Source organism: Nyctereutes procyonoides, unplaced genomic scaffold, assembly GCF_905146905.1.
Source record: "Nyctereutes procyonoides isolate TBG_1078 unplaced genomic scaffold, NYPRO_anot_genome, whole genome shotgun sequence".
Taxonomy (NCBI): Eukaryota; Metazoa; Chordata; class Mammalia; order Carnivora; family Canidae; genus Nyctereutes; species Nyctereutes procyonoides.
In genome coordinates, this window is record NW_026575146.1 from 65,440,545 (window position 1) to 65,457,965 (window position 17,421).

The 17,421-nt window shown below is 38.8% G+C and overlaps 2 protein-coding genes across 4 annotated transcripts in view; one reads left to right on the top strand and one right to left on the bottom strand.

The window, feature by feature from the left end:
* CENPP (centromere protein P) overlaps positions 1-17,421 on the bottom strand; it is a 218,957-nt gene that overhangs the window by 122,540 nt on the left and 78,996 nt on the right. The gene's annotated exons all lie outside the window — the stretch shown is intronic.
* On the top strand, positions 1,540-12,335 carry OMD (osteomodulin). Its single transcript, XM_055309630.1, has 3 exons — positions 1,540-1,806; positions 7,413-8,366; positions 9,025-12,335. Exons 2-3 carry the CDS (start codon positions 7,427-7,429, stop codon positions 9,330-9,332), a joined length of 1,248 nt encoding a protein of 415 aa, XP_055165605.1. The 5' UTR covers positions 1,540-1,806; positions 7,413-7,426; the 3' UTR covers positions 9,333-12,335.

Here is a 17,421-nt window from a genome sequence, read left to right on the forward strand (position 1 = left end):
CTAAACTTCCTGGATACCATCCACCTCTTTCAGATTTCCTAGACATGTGATTCTAAGTACTCCAGCTATCTACTGATAAATATTCTTTCCACATGTGTTAGGAACATGAACAACAATCATGATCACAAGTCCACATCACAGTGTTAAATGAAGAATTCTATGAAAATTAAGCTTTTGATTTTACGTTCATCTTCCAAAAGAACTGTGAGGGCACATAAACTTAAATTCTTGGAAAAATTCACATATTTGCTCTCTCTTACTTAGTATGGAAGCCTGAGGTTTAAGAACAAAGACTAATAGAAAACATATGGAAAAGATCAGTAACAAGATGAAATCTTGGCCCAAATACAGTCTGCCATGTTTCACATACCAGTGTCTCAAATAATAGACAAGATTTGTACAGTACTGCCAAGCATCACCTGAAACACAGCATGCTTTTAAAAAACCTAAATAACAAAATAAACCCTGTGATTTCTTTGTAAAAACCTAGTGGTAAACACTATTTGAGGACACAAAAATAAATTCCAGAATTCACTTTACCTTATTAGTTTGTACAAACATTAAAGAGTCTTCCAAAGCACAAACTCAAAGTTCACTGCCAAGAAGTACAAGTTTAACTTTCTGTTTAAACTATGAAAACACTAGTAAAAGAATTTAGCATTTAAGCTGTTAATCACTACTCCTCAGGAGAAAAAACTCAGTGAAATGAGATTTTCTGTATCTACAAAATAAAGGAAATAGAAGTCAACAGAAGTTCCTAATGCCATCTTAGTCAATACTATAAAATTATTTTTTGTACTAACCTAAAGAGGCAAATCAGAGATCTATCTTCTGAGTGCAAAACACTAAATTCCATGACCAGATTAATGTTTGTTTCAAAAGTTAGTAGCAGGCATTCTAGTGCATATGTTTAAGATAAAGGTGAGAACGGTGATAGCAAATAGAAAAGAAGGTAAATTCTTTGTGTGGAAAAGTTATATATTTAATGTGTCACTAATGATACATCCCTTCATTTAAAAAGTAAACTAGAGGAGTGCCTGGGTGGCTCAGATGGTTAAGCGACTGCCTTCAGTTCAGGTCATGATCCTAGGGTCCTGGGATCAAGTCCCACATGGGGGGCTCCCTGCTCAGAGGAGAGTCTGCTTCTCCTTCTCCCTATGCCTCTCCTCCTGCTCGTGCTTGCTCACTCTCTCGTTCTCACACAAATAAATAAAATCTTAAAAAAAATAGTAAGCTGGATATGAAATGCTCTATGTTTCTAACCTCGGTTCTTTGTCTTCATGAAGGGAAGCCCTGGTGTGAACAAGAGATTTCAGACAAGCAACATTTCAAGATCTGAGTTCCACCTTAAATTGCTGGGACATGAGCTCCATGTTACAGGGGACCTTAATTTGGAGAATTCTTTGGCATGAAAATGAAAATAAAAACAGTAATCAGTACATGCTGTTTCATTTAGTTCTGTTTGCTTTTCATATTAGAGGAAATTCTTGCCACACCTCAAACCAAAATTAAGGGGAAAAGAAAGGGACATAAGCCACATCAATCTGACCAACAGCACAAGCATCTCAATTTGAATCCACAAAGTTTTGGATAATGAAAAGAAATACATAATTTTAATTCAACCCAAGTGTTTTCCAAGCAGATTATATTTGCTTAAATTGCTACAGTAATTCAAGGACAGCCCTGTCTGGACACACAGTTACTGTGGATTTTTAAGAGACTCAGTTAAAGAATTTAGGAATATCTGATTCAATTTACAGGATTTGCAAATTCATCAACCCCTGAAAACTAAAGCAAACTCAACAGGTATGATGATAAAATAATTTTCAATTTTTTTTATAAAGAAACTGTTCCTACTGTTAAAACTTTCTAAGTATATTTGATTTGTTTAACATTAAAATAGATTGCAGCCATCATAAAAGCACAGTATTTGGAAGCAATATCTGATAAAAGCTTTTGATTAGCAAAAATATTCAGAGAAAGAAGTAATATAGTGGTTTTAATTTTCTAATTTAAGATTTACCCAATAAATAATCTTTGTTTAGATTTTTTTTTTTTCAGAATGAAAGATTCTTAAGTTAATGGCATCACTGTCTCTTCTCGCACTCTCAACTTTAAAAGACAGAAACTGGCAAATACTTGTGAGCCATACATCTGAGCAGGGTGACAGATTCTGCTTGCAGGGAAGAAGGGTATTTGTACAGATTTCACTAGAAATTTTCTTAAAATTTCTGTTGACCAAATCCCTGCTACTAATGTAGTTTTGCTTTCTTTTGCCTCTTTCTGAAAGGGAAGATGTGAGTGCTCTATCTGGTACTAAAGAAACAGTTTCTTGGGTTCCAGTTAACTAAGATTTAAATATATTATGGCTAAAAGTAATTTTGAAACTTTCATATTTTTAACAGCAAAAGAGTCTTATTACTTCCTTAGGCCCTGGGTGTAATAGGGATGTATACTACTTTACTTTTATAGAGTTAAATTTAAAACTGCTTCGGAAAAAAATCTGAGTCCATATACTAATATCCTGGCTTCTTATATCCTAGTTTCTATGGCATACCAATAAAATGATTGTCTTTAAAATAATAAAATGCAATGAGGCTTTACAAGTACTTTAAATATTTGAGAACAAAGTTTGATCTCATTTTAATTAGAACTTTCTTAAAGCACCAAGTGCTTTTTCCCAAGAGAAATGTTATGATATAGAAACATTTATAGCTATAATATGAAAAATTCACATTACTGGATATTTTTTAAAACCGGTAACATATATTTTCCTTTGCTTTAAAGATTCCTTTTCACATCTGTTAATTTTTTACTGCTATGTGTAATGGGAATAGCATGCTGTGATGGAGATACCACTAGGAGAGAACAGCCATGTTTTCTGTGACCGTGTCCATTTAAAGAAACCATTTCTATACCTAGAAAAAATCAGTATTAGTGGTGATAAGCATCGCTGACAGGATGTAATCTGTAACTTACTAATCTAATTATCCATTCAACAAATATTTGAGCACTTATACACTGTGCATTGTACTAGATTCTGCCAGAAATTAGGTCAGGAAGTGGGAGGACTGTTTTGCTATGAGCTATCCTATAGGGAACAAGACATGAATTGTAGATCATAAAATGCAGAAGTAATAAAAATATGCTTAGCAAATGGCTGGGAAGAGATCAGTTGAATGGAAAGTTTGGAAAAAAAAATAAAGATGTCATTAGAACTGGGACTCACCAGTGATGAAGTTGAAGACTAAGATGAACAGGAAATAATGGGCCTGTGGATGGAGACGGGATTGATTTCAGACCAGAAAACTGGACTTGGTCAAAGGAAGTGGGACCAGGCTGGGCTGCAGAGAGCCAAGGTCCTGATGATTCAGAAGAGAAACTGTCCTTAGGGAAAGTCTGTTTCCACAGGTAGCCAAGAAGACCAAAAGCTGTCAACACTAAAGAATCCCTTTATTTTCAGAAAGACTCCCATCATGAGGTCTTCATCCCAAGTCAAAGGTACACAATTAAGTGCAGGATCAAAAGTACCCCCCAGGTCTCCTTTTCCCCCAGTAACTTCTCATAGTTGAAGAGAGTCATGACTCTCACCCTCAAATGTAAGGTTACTAATTGATTATTGCTAATATTCTTAATACAAGGATGAAATTCAGAGCTCTGATGAGCAAAGCTCATTTTGAAGTTCATCTGGCAACAGGCAGCTTCCAAGACCCCCCTCTGTGCCTGACTGCTCCCTCACCCCCGCACCCCATAGCTGCATGCCTCTGATTCTCTGTATACCTTTGTGAAACACAGCAACCTTACAGTAGAATCCCCTGGTGCAGTAAGACTGAGGTATCACTGAGGCATATGTACTTTATTTTTTTAAGATTTTATTTATTTATTCATGATAGACCCACACACACAGAGAGGCAGAGACACAGGCAGAGGGAGAAGCAGGCATCATACAGAGAGCCTGTCTCCAGGATCACGCCCTGGGCTGCAGGCGGCGCCAAACCGCTGCGCCACCGGGGCTGCCCCGGCATATGTACCTTAAAAAGTTAATACGCTTCACTATGATGAGTACCATAAAATATTACAGATTTAACACATAAAATATTATCAACTAGAGAGTAAAATGTATAGCATGTTCTATATCCATTCCTGCTAATCTTCCAAGATCTGGACCAAATGATACTTATAAAGACTGTATGCCCAAAGCAGGGTTAAGCCACTGTACCCACAGCACTGGGCTCTAGGCAGTAAACCTGATGTCCCTCTGTCTGAGAATACGGTTTGCCATGTTGGGTCTCTCCATAAACTATACGCTCTCCACAGAGGGGACCACGTCTTCACATCTTCTTTTCTGTGTTCCCCACCAAATACAGTGTCTCGCCCCCAGAACTGCAGATAATCATTAAGTGAAGTAAACCAGCAAACTTAGTAACTACTACTATTTGTAAGGTGGTTGACTAGCCATGTTCACATACATCTAGCACAGGTCACTAATGAATGCAACACACCTACTGAGAGCTTCCCGGCACTCAGTGGGGTTAGCAAGTGCTAAACAATGCCCTTGGGTGAGACCACACTCCCCATGGGACTCTTTCCTACTTCACTCACAAACAATACAGTGTAAAGATCACGACTCAACTACATGAATTAGGTGTTCATTCCCTGATTGTGGCAGATTCCACAAGTCAGAATTCAGATCCCGTACATTCTGGTCCAGATTAGCTCTAACAGTCTTACTCTGCTCCTTCAACAGCTAACCACTATTTTCCAAACACCCTGCTCTTTATTGCTTATGTGTTTTGCTCATCTCTTCTATCTGGAAATCTTCCTGGTCTTTCTCTATAACAACCCTAATATTCCTTCAAAGGCTATCAAACGTCACATCCTCCACGAATCCCATGGATAAGAAGGAACAATGCATGTAGTCTATTTAGATTTGTAAAAGAAAACTATGAGTTTCAAAATCACAGATTGTTTTGAAAGATCAAACCATTGCAATTTTGACATATTCTATAGGTAGGGATTAGATTAAATATATATATATAAATAAATATATATAACTATATATAAATATAACTATATATAAATATATATATTCATGTATATATATGAATAAATGTTTTGTTTGATCTATTCTCTTGACAAAAAAAAAAGTTCGCAATGTCATCATCCAAAACTGGTAGAGAATGAAGTTATTTATTTATTTATTGATTGATTGATTGATAGTCCCAGAGAGAGAGAGAGAGGCAGAGACATAGGCAGAGGGAGAAGCAGGCTCCATGCACCAGGAGCCCGATGTGGGATTCGATCCTGGGTCTCCAGGATCGCGCCCTGGGCCAAAGGCAGGCGCCAAACCGCTGCGCCACCCAGGGATCCCGAGAATGAAGCTTTAGAGGCTCATCTAGGAGCAAGGAAAAGGAATGCTAAGGACATATCCTGAGCAGTACTGAGTGGTCATGAATTTAAAGTGAGACCACCTGGCATGGTCTGTTTTCTCTCCACTTATTCTGCTGCGTGAGTCAAGCTGCAAGTAGACAGACAACTGAAGGAATGGAGTTGGAGTTTACTGGAAGAATACAAGGATGAAAGGGGCCAGAGGGTCTGGGGTGTGAGCAAACGAGGGACAACAGTGATGTCTGCCAACTATGGGGTCCAGGCCACCAAGAGGAACCAAGTGTGCTGGGAAGTATGAATGATGGGCAATGAAAACACAGCAGGATCCATGTATTTAGATCCCACTGAAACTGAGGAATCACTGCAGTTGGAGCCATTACGTGGAGAAGGCTATAAAGTTTGGGTGGGAAGGCCCATGTTCTGGGTATATGCGAGGGGGAAAAAAAGAACAAGGGTCCCTGACACTACTTAAATATTGACTCCAAATCCCACATAAACACATAATTACACTTGACACATTTTTTGTTTATGACAAGAAAATATACAAGAATCTAAGATGTTAGGGTCTAGGGCAGACTTTCTCAAATGGGATCTGTCAGAGACAATGATTTACATAACTATTTTTTCCAATTATCTCAATGATGAAAAATAGCTCGTACTATTCTAATGGCTAATAGAATAGGAGATAAGTCATTCCACAACACACAAGGACACATTGATGTTAATTCTCATGAAACACAGAATGGGAGAGGGAGAAAAAAAATAGCCTCAGAATCAGAGGCATGTTCTTTTTTTTTTTTTTTTCTTTTAACTTTTACCTAAATAACAAACTTATTCCACCTGGATCACTTTCTAATTTGCAAAGCACTTGTCCATGCATATCTCACACGACTGTCACAACCACGGTTAAGTGGACAAGTAATTACATTTCTCATTTTCTTGATGAGGCAAGAGGCAGATATGTTAAGTGGCTTGACCATCCTAAGTGACAGGCCGGAAATAAAGGTCTTCAGGCTCCTCGTCCAGTACAGCAACCATCACTCACCACGACTTCACATTAACAGCCTTTCTCAAGCTCAGTGCTCCCTCCTTTCAATCGTACCTGCCATACACCCTCCTACTCCCTGTACTGTGCACGTCTTTCTGATTTTCCACCAAACCTCAACTCCTGGGAGACAAGACAGCGTGTTTTCAATATCTGTTTATCTAGGATTTAACTCAAAAATATTAGTGGAAAGAAGAAAATATACAGAATAACCTATTAGAAGATAGAAGTTTGTAGACTGTAAATATTGTGTGTATTTGGGATTTGAAGCAGTTATTCAAGTAGAGTCAGAGACAAAATAATTGGATTCTGGAAATGGTTTCATGGGGGAAAATTTGAAGTCATGATTAGGCTTGGACAGAAACACTGAGAGGAAACATGATAGCTATTTTTAATATCTCAAGCTCTTACATAAAAGGGAATGTTTCATGTTTTTCTAAGGGCAGAAAAGAGCATCAGCAAACAGAAGTTACAGTGGGAAAAGGTTGGTCTGGGTGTTATTCTATACGTTGGCAAATTGAACACCAATAAAAAATAAATTTATAAAAAAAAAACAACGAAAAGGTTGGTTAATATTAACCAAGACCAAGACTGTCTCCTCTCATAGGTAGTGTCCATTGCTGAAGGGACCAAATAGTGGAACACTCAGCATTTTCAGTGGAGGGAGTACCTAGCTTTGGGGCTGAGTGAAGTTGTTTTATCACTGTGAATATATAGTAAGCAAGACAAACTAGGATTCTCTTCAAAGCTGGATATGTAGTCCAATTCAATGCAAAATGTGACTTTTTTTTTAATACCATCTTATTGGTACTTAAACATTAATTTTGGTTTGAGTATTGCCCATTTATTTTGGACAGTCTTTTATATATTTTAATACAGATACAGATATTACACATTTTATGCAATTGTTAATTTATACAAAAATTATTCTAGGATTTACTCACTTTTCCCACAATATATTTGCTTTCTTTTGTAATAGGACAAAAAAAGAACATGGGCTTTCTAAGTCGAGCATGTGTCCTTTTCTTCTTTTTTGGAGTCAAAGTAAGTTGCCAGTATGAAAGTTATCAATGGGATGAAGATTATGATCAAGAACCAGATGACGTCTACCAACCAGAATTTCCATTTCATCAAAATGAGGACTTTCAAGTTCCTTTTCATCAGCATATGTTAGGCTGTGCCACTGAATGTTTCTGTCCACCCAATTTTCCATCATCAATGTACTGTGACAATCGCAAACTCAAGACTATCCCACGTGTCCCAGCACACATACAGCAAGTCTACCTTCAATTCAATGAAATTGAGGCTGTGACTGCAGATTCATTCATTAATGCAACACATCTTAAAGAAATCAACCTCAGTCACAACAAAATTACTTCTCAAAAGATTGATATTGGTGTGTTTGCTAAGTTGCCAAATCTACTACAACTTCACTTACAGCATAACAATTTAGAAGACTTTCCATTTCCTCTCCCCAAGTCTTTGGAAAGACTTCTTCTTGGCTACAATGAGATCTCCAGATTGCAGACAAACGCCATGGATGGGCTAGTGAACCTGACAATGCTTGATCTCTGTTATAATCAGCTTGAGGATTCCATGTTACAAGAAAAAATACTTGCCAAAATGGAAAAATTAATGCAGCTCAACCTATGTAATAACAGATTGAAATCAATGCCTCCTGGTCTGCCTTCTTCACTGATGTACCTATCTTTAGAAAATAATTCAATTTCTTCTATACCAGAAAATTACTTCAACGAACTTCCCAAACTTCAGGCTGTACGAATGTCACACAACAAACTACAAGATATCCCATATAATATTTTTAATCTTTCCAACCTAATAGAGCTCAATGTTGGACACAACAAACTGAAGCAAGCATTTTATATTCCAAGAAATTTACAACACCTATACCTACAGAACAATGAAATAGAAAGTATGTAAAATTTCATTATTTTTAAAGACAGGATAGTATGCTGACCTTTTAAAGAACAAATCTTTTTCAAACTCTATGCTTTACATGTTGCTGAAAAGTTAATTTGAAGTAGCTGGGGAAATGGCCGAAACTGGCCTCAGAAAGTGTGTTATAAAGTTGATAGCCTTTCCTATTAAATGTCATCAATATGAACACTGACAAGTAGTACTGTAGAGTATAAGGAAAAAAGAGGAGTATCCTGAGTAGTTGAGACTATAAGTGATTTTTACTTTTTTCTTTTTGAGATTATTTTTACTAAGAATTTACTACATAATAAATAACTAAATAGCAATGAACCTATCTAAAAATTTTTTAATTCCAGTATAGTTAGCACACAGTGCTGTATTAGTTCCAGGTATACAACACAGTGATTCAGCGCTTCCATTCATCACACTGTGCTCATCATGATAAGTGTGCTCTGAAAGCCATCATTTACTTTGATAACATATAATTTATCTGTAATTTTCTTCATTTTATTATTTGATTACTGTAAAAACTAATTAAACCTAATTCTACCTGTAAGTATTTTAATTAAGACTGTATCTCATATTTTAATAAAATCCAATGTAGGACTCCAGATGTAATGCAGCAGGATTAATCTTTATTTTGTATTTTTCAGGTATCAATGTTACAGCGATGTGTCCGTCTGTTGACCCACTGCATTACCACCATTTAACATACATTCGTTTGGACCAAAATAAGCTAAAAGAGCCAATAACCTCATACATTTCCCTCTGCTTCCCTTATATACACACTATTTATTATGGTGAGCAAAGAAGCAGTAATGGTCAAACAATACAACTGAAGACCCAAGTTTTCAGGAGATTTCAGGATGATGCTGATAGTGAAGAACATGAGGATCACCAAGAAGGTCCAGAACAAGAAGAAACAGAAGAAAATACTGACCATCACTACTATGGAAGTTAAGAATCGCAAGAAACTATATAGGTATATGGTTATGATTTTATACATTAGTCAATATAAGTTTAACTAAACATGGAAGGCTCACAGTAATATACCTAGAATCATGTATTAGTATAAGATCAGACTGAATTTAAGTTGTTGCTAACATTGGCATCATTACATAGCATTCAAACTTACTTAAGAGGATACTAGTCTTTGGAAATATAAATTAAAATGACAAGTGGGAATAAAAAACTAAACTTGAAAGCTGAAAAAAAAAAAAAGCAAGTATGCCATCTCTAGTAATAGTAACTGTTCTAAGAGTGATGAAAACAGTAGCACCAGAAGCCGAGAACTAGCAGAGGACAGGGTGGAGCTGCCTATGCTTACATTCATATAAGAGGAAGCCATTTACTTAGGAGTAAATTACTTTCTTTGTCCTGACTCCCAGAAAGCTTTCACACTTTTTTTGTATATAGTTTTTTTTATTGGAGTTCAATTTGCCAACATGTAGCATAACACCCAGTACTCATCCCATCAAGATTTCACATAAAAGTGTGAAAGCTCGGGGATCCCTGGGTGGCGCAGCGGTTTAGCGCCTGCCTTTCACCCAGGGCACGATCCTGGAGACCCAGGATCGAATCCCACATCAGGATCCCGGTGCACGGAGCCTGCTTCTTCCTCTGCCTGTGTCTCTGCCTCTCTCTCTCATTCTGTGTGACTATCATAAATAAATAATTAAAACTTTGTTAAAAAAAAAAAAGTGTGAAAGCTCAAGTGACTGAGGGGGGCACTTGAGCTTTCACACTTTTATGTGAAATCTTATCACCATGACATCCACTTTCCTGGCCTTACCACTTAGAGCAATAGAGCATGCTCCTGATTTTCAAAGAGGCCATTCTACTAAGGATTCAAGACATGTGTGTGGTTTCATAAAATCAACTGGTTCTTTCTCTCAGAGCACCAAAGCAACAAAATTCTCCAATCTGTATTAGGATAACTGAAAAACTACCAAACTGTCTCATCACAATCTGTATTTTAGCAGATTTCAGCAATTGTCCAAAACAATCTGTTTTCCATTTTAACTGGGATAAATGTTTTTATAGTAAACTCACGAAAGTTTTTTGGTTGTAGTTACATAAAGATTTGCTAATAAATAACTGCTTTGCCCATAAGGTTAATTTAGTATACAATATACCAGCATTATTAAAACACTTTCATTTTCCTAGCACAGTACAGTAGAAACATATATGTGCATCAGCCGGGATTTATTTAATTAGTGCTAAAGTTGAACAGAGTTCCTTTACAATTTGGACAAGCTTTGATATTTTCTTTAAAACCTTAGAAGCACCTATTATTTAATCTATCATTTTGAAGTATTTTAAGTACGCCTTGTAATGAAGATGATGGAAGTGCTGCGATGAACTCTCCTGATATACCAGCTAACATTTCAGTTTCTCAGATGAAGAATAAACACAGATGGGCTGACCTACAAGGGGAACCCAAACAACAAATGGTAACAATTTGGACAACCGGCCAGGACCAGACAAGTGAAACTTTAAGTTTTCAAGTGGTGAGTCTTTATTTTGCTAGAAATAAGAGTGCAAAATGAAGCCCCTAATGCTCTTTATTTCTTTGAGAAGTTATTAGCGTTTAGCAGAAACAGAACACCCACCTGTCCCCAAGAACAACCTCAACAATTCATAACGAACACAAACAACACTCTATTCATTCATTTAATTAACATTCATCAAAGCAGCTGGTGTGTAAGGCTTAGCAATAAGGGCAATAAACAGAACTATGTGCACCTGTGACATCTCAAGATACAAGGGTGAGGGTAGCAGAGCAAAATGCTGGGAAGGTGGACAAAGCACACTTTCAACACAGGTTAAAGAAAATTAAGGACCACCTCCCCCTTTATTGAAATTTTTTAAAATAGGCTTATAAATTTAAATATTATGAGCTAATATTGTAAAATACTATGAGTGTTTTAGGAGATAAAAGAGATACAACTATTTCTAACCTAAAGCAATTTAAAATCTAATGAGAGGCCATCAGGGAAATGTAAATGAAAACCCTAATGAGAGACCCTCTCTCACTCACTGGGATGGCTAGAACTTAAAAGACACATAACAGGGGATCCCTGGGTGGCGCAGTGGTTTGGCGCCTGCCTTTGGCCCAGGGCGCGATCCTGGAGACCCGGGATCGAATCCCACGTCGGGCTCCCGGTGCATGGAGCCTGCTTATCCCTCTGCCTGTGTCTCTGCCTCGCTCTCTCTCTCTCTGTGTGTGACTATCATAAATAAAAAAAAAAAAATAAGGAAAAAAAAAAGACACATAACAGATGTTATTAGCAAGGAGGCAGAGAAAGTAGAACACTCACACGCTGCTGGTGGGACATCCTATGGTGCAGCTGTTTTGGAAAGCAGTCTGCAGTTCAAAAAATTAGAGTCACTTACAATGCAGCAATTCTACTCCTAGATACATACTCAAGAGAACTAAACAACACACATGTTCACACAGAAATATACAAACAAATGTTCAGAGCAGCACTATCCATTAATAGCCAAAAAGCAGAAAGCACCCAAATGTCCAGCTGAAGAATGGATAAATAAAATGTGGTCCTGTACACAAAACGGAGTATTATTCAGCCAAGAGAAGAAATGAAGTACTGATACATCATTCTACCACATAGATGAACCATGAACACATCATGCAAAGTGAAAACTCAATCACAGAAGAAGACTGCACATAGTATGATTCCATTTCAGTGAAATGCCCAGAACAGGCAAATCTATAAAGACAGAGTTTTGGTTGCCTGGGACTGCAGGGGTGGGGAAGAGAGGGAATGTGGAAAGTAACTGTTAATGAAGAGAGGGTGTTTTTCAGATAAAAAAATGTTCTAAAACTGACTGTGGTGATGGCTGTACAAATCTAAAAATACTAAAAATGATTCATAGATTTTTAAAGGGTGAACTGCATGAGATGTGAATTGTCTCAATAAAGCTGTTAATAAAAAGTTTAATGAAGAAATTATGATCAACTCATTCTAACACAAGGAAGAAAGAAAATCTAACATGGCAGTAACTATGAAAGACGATGTGAGTACAGACGGATACGCTAATTTTATTTCTGGTCAGGACGTGGTAAAGTAGCTCATGGTTTCAAGAAGAGTTCAGGGGTGTGTCTGTAAACAGGTTACCCAGCTGCAGGGCCCAAGGAGGAAGCAGGTTAACACCATCTTTGCTACCTGAAAATGACCCTGAGGAATGCATACCCACCCCAAGTATCTCTCATTAAAAAACAGAACCCAATGCTTTCCATCAGAGAAAGTGAAGAATAAAGTACTTCACTAACCAGCACATCAAGATTGCACAACTATCTACCATAGCTATAGGCAAAACCAGTTGATCTAGTATTTACAAGAGGGGGGGAAATGAAAATTCATCTGTTTTCTTATTACACATAAAAGTATTAATTAGCTACTAGGCTGAACTGTATTTGTGACCACTGACAAATCCAAAGCACTCCATGAACCAGGTTTAGTTAACATACAAAGGCATAATATACAACTAGTTTTTTAAAGGACATAAAGGATATTTCATAAATTTACTCACAATAAAACTGGTTGAAAATGTTAGCTTGAGCTTACATACCGGAAACCCTCTACATTTTCCCTTTATTCCTCAGGTTGGGACCACTAAACTAAAGTGCAGATGTGTGCATATCATGTAACACACTTAGCCAACTCCAAGGGGAAAAACAGAAGAAATCAATCTTGTCTCTACTGTATACTTTTACTGTTGCAAAGAATTCATAGGACCTGAAGGACGGCTAGAACTAAAACCCTGGTTTCCTGATTCCAAAACCATTTCTTTTCCAAATCCTGGAAATAAAGTTTAGCAGCAGCTGGAAACAAAATTAAACCATAACAGCTAAAAAATCTAAAGTTTCTTATATGTCCCAAATTCCTAAATAAATATAACTGTCTAGCAAGTAAATATCACATCTCATGAAAATTACATGGAGCTTACATTACTTTACAAACTTAGGCTGCGAATTTGCTATACAGGGATGTATGTACTACTTGGAAAAACTCACTAGTACAGTATGTTTTTAACATGAACCCTACCTCACATGAGGTCATAACTCTCCCCTCATTAAAGTTCACCCTTCAGTCTGGTAAATACTTGGGTTCTCATCTTTATCTCATCTCACCACATGACTAACTAGGCTTCGGGCAAAAGAAGATTTGAGATGGAGATCAAATCATAGACTTTCCATAAAGTCCTAGAATGTTGCCTAAAAGGAACTATAAATATCTAGTAACTCAGCGATTCTCAGTGGCAGCAATTCGGCCCTCCAGGGTAGGATACTGTGATTTGTAAGAAATACATTGGGTCTTTATATTCATGGTTCCTGGCTCACAGCTCCCAAAACCCCTTTCCTATGCACAGAGGGTGATTAAGACGTCTTTTGTTATGTTAATGAAGATGACTTTGGGGGCTGCCAGGAGAACCAAATGAACTTCAGTCCCAAAGCCACGTGCAATCTGGGGGGAGGGGAGATAAATCGGCTAGAGGTTGACTTGGCCAATGGCCAATGACTTAGTCAATTAGGACTATGTAAGGAAGCCTCCATAAAAACCCAGGATGGGTAACTGGGGCTTCCAGTTGAACAGAAGAAGATGCCAGAATTGTGGTGCACCTAAGCTCTATGCCTTCCCTAGACTCTGTCCTCTGCATCTCTTCAATTCACTGTGGAGTCAGTTCCTTTGTCACAACCTTTAATAAACTGGTAAGCTTAAGTGTTTGGAACTTCCAAAGATGGAGTGCTGGTAGGGACAATTCTCTGTGCCATGACCCTTTGTGAAGCCTAGAATAGGTCCTATGGCAAGAGCCTGTGAGGGCCTCCCAGGGCTGACTGTAAGAACTTTGGACAAGAGAATTAGTATTTGAGGGGCTTTACTAGCATGTCTAGGATGCTGCTGCAGGAACTCCCTAATGTGGATGGCAGTGCCCGGAAATGCAAGGAGGAGATTCTTATGAGCAGGGAACCTCTTTTCCATGCCCCCAGGACTGATTCTGGAGCTGTGCAGAGGGCTGCACTCCACTGTCACGTGGACAGTGCCCTATGGACAGCTCTCTACTGAAGAACAAAGAGCTGCCTGGTTTATGGACAACAGTTCCAAGGTGAATGGACAACATCCTGTCTGGAAGGCCACCACCCTGACTAGAGAATATAAAAACAGATCAGTGTGGTGTGTGGAGCTGCATGCTGTTTTTCTAGCAGTGATGAGGAATCGAACAATGTTAAGAGACCCTATGTATAGATTTTTACTCATTCATGAGCAGTGTCCAATAGCCCAGCCATATGGTCAGGCAGAAAGGCATTGGAATCTTGGCCTACTAACAGGAATGTCCATATGGAACACAGCTCTACGGAAATAACTGTGGGTATTTTAGAAGTGTATTAATGTTGGACATGTCAATACCCACCAGAAAACCTGCCTTCTAGTTTTGGAAGATGAGTAGATTCGACATGCATCCATCCCCAAGTGCTCCCTAGAGATGGCCACCTGGGCCTAGGAAACGAGTACATTTGGGGGGACTGCAGCACTGCAGAGACCGGCTGAATCTAGAATCTCTTGCACCCTCTGAGGCACAAAATGCCGATATGAACTGTTCTGGCAACAGGAGAGACAGAGGCTACAGGTGCTGTGTAGCACAGACCCTATGGGAAGGTCCTGACGTGTCTGAGAACGCACCCCGATGTGGTCACCTTGGAGGCTATCAAGGGTTCCTGACAGGAAGAGGTACTGACTCTGGACTGGGCTTTGCTGACCTGGTGATAGATGCAAACGTTCAGAGTGATACAGAAAACCAGAAAAGAAGATATTCCAAAGCCAGCTGTCCTCTCCTCAGACCAAGGAACTCACCAAATGTCCAACCGCGAGCAGAGAGAAACAGCTTATGGAAAGAATTTTATAGAGCACTAGGATGGGCAATTAAACATTGGTTGTCTAAAACAGGAAAGGTTGGCTTACAAGCCTGCACAGGTGTGCTCACCTCAACGTGAACATGAATGTGGCTAAAGGAGTGTCCCCATTAGATACATTTGTTTTCTGGTGGATCTGGGAAAGAGTGGGGGGGGGGGCAGGTGCCTTTGCTCTTTGTTCTCTACATCACCTCAGCTTTTTCTTTTCCCCCAACTGACGCAGTGGACCAGGGCTGCCACTACAAGGGTTGGAAGCAAGGACGATTCCATGTCTACAGCCTTTCCAGTGGAATTCCATCAGTGGCCTGATGGGGCAAAATGTGCCTTCACCCACCTGATAAAAGTGGGGCTAACCATGAGCAACACTGCGCTTCCTGGTGGTAAAATGAACCTCCAGTGCTGAATGTGCCTAACCTCATCTGAACAGAAGTGGACTGAAGGGGACGGACTCACCATGCCAGTACTGCTGCCTGCAACCTAGACCAGGACAGGAGCCTGATCCAATACCCCTCTCTGAGATGGGGAAGTTTGGGTATAAACAGAGAGAATAAAAAGCAGTAGCTAAAGGTAAGGGAATGAATAAGTATGTTATGTAATGAGGGAAATCCAGCGTTACCCAGACACGCAGACAGAGGCTCAGAGCAAGAGATACTGTCTCAGCTCGATGATACCAGATACCTGAAAGGACGTTACTGAGATCACTCCTGCTTTTAGAACCTGACCAGTTGGCACAGAAGCCTGCAAACCTAAGTGGCCTTGCCCTCGGAGACATTTTCATAAGATATGAGGATATGAGCATGGACTGAACAGTTTTTTTTTTAAGATTTTATTTATTTATTCATGATAGAATGAGAGAGAGAGAGAGAGAGAGAGAGAGAGAGAGAGAGAGAGAGAGGCAGAGACACAGGCAGAGGGAGAAGCAGGCTCCATGCCGGGAGCCCGATGTGGGACTCAATCCCGGAACTCCAGGATTGCACCCTGGGCCAAAGGCAGGCGCTAAACCGCTGAGCCACCCAGGGATCCCCATGACTGAACAGTTATTAATGACTGAATGGGATTCTGGTAGTGCACCAACATCTTTTGACTTTTATCATTGTTTGGCAGTGAGGGACCTGTGTTCAAGGACCAGGGGATGGATTGCCGTGCTGTGATTTATAAGTATGTGTTTGGTCATTCAAAGGGACAAAGTATTGAGATAATACTGGTTTGTCACAGCTGATGGGGGCGAGGGGTGGAGGAATGCTACTGGCATCTAGTGGGCAGAGAGTGGGGATGCTGCAAAATGTCCTACAATGCACCACAAAGAATGATCTACTCCAAGATTTCAATAGCGCGGAGGTTGGAAAAACGCGGCAGTAACTACAGTCCAACAGATAAAAACACTGAAGTCCAAAGAAGTTAACTTGTTCAAGATCACTGCAAACCAGGGAAGTGCCTTCATGGGAGAAATGACATTTGTAGTCTGAGTGCATTTGTCTGCACTTCTGGCAGAAACTGGTGCCCAATAAATTTACTTCATGGATGAATACCAATAAAACTGTATTCACTGGTCATGACTTCCCAAGGAGAGATGTTATAATTCACAGTATAATTTTCTGTAGTACAAAGGATCACACTGTATTTAACATTAGTAAAGCATCCCATCTCTAGGATTCTCTAAATCTGACATTTAACATCTATCCCCTGTTCACTTCTCAACAAATCTGCCACACAGTGCAAAACAAACTAACCAGTATTTGCTGTTTCATTTAAGATATTTGCAAAGACTGAATATTTTATTGTATCCTTAAAGCCATAAAATTGACAATTTCTATCAGCCCAAACCAGAGAATATCACAAAATGTAAAATAATTCATATTCAAATAAAATCATGAGCATTCAAGTCTTAGATTTTCCAAGCTATAATTTGAAAGACTCTAAAGACAATTTTAAATAGAAAAGAACAAATTGGTATTCTTTTCTGTTTTATAATAAAATTTATTCATACCCATATATATTGGATTTTTGTTTTAGAGGAGAAAGAAATGTTACCCTGAGTGCTAAGAGCACCAAAGAGTGACAAAATGAAAGTGAATCTTTACGATGGACATATATAATTATCTAAAATACCATTTAA

Excerpts from the sequence above, each read along its gene's own strand:
- OMD (XM_055309630.1), top strand. The coding sequence starts at position 7,427 with ATGGGCTTTCTAAGTCGAGCATGTGTCCTTTTCTTCTTTTTTGGAGTC. Across the intron at positions 8,367-9,024 it reads ACAGAACAATGAAATAGAAA|GTATCAATGTTACAGCGATG; the intron begins GTATGTAAAATT and ends TGTATTTTTCAG.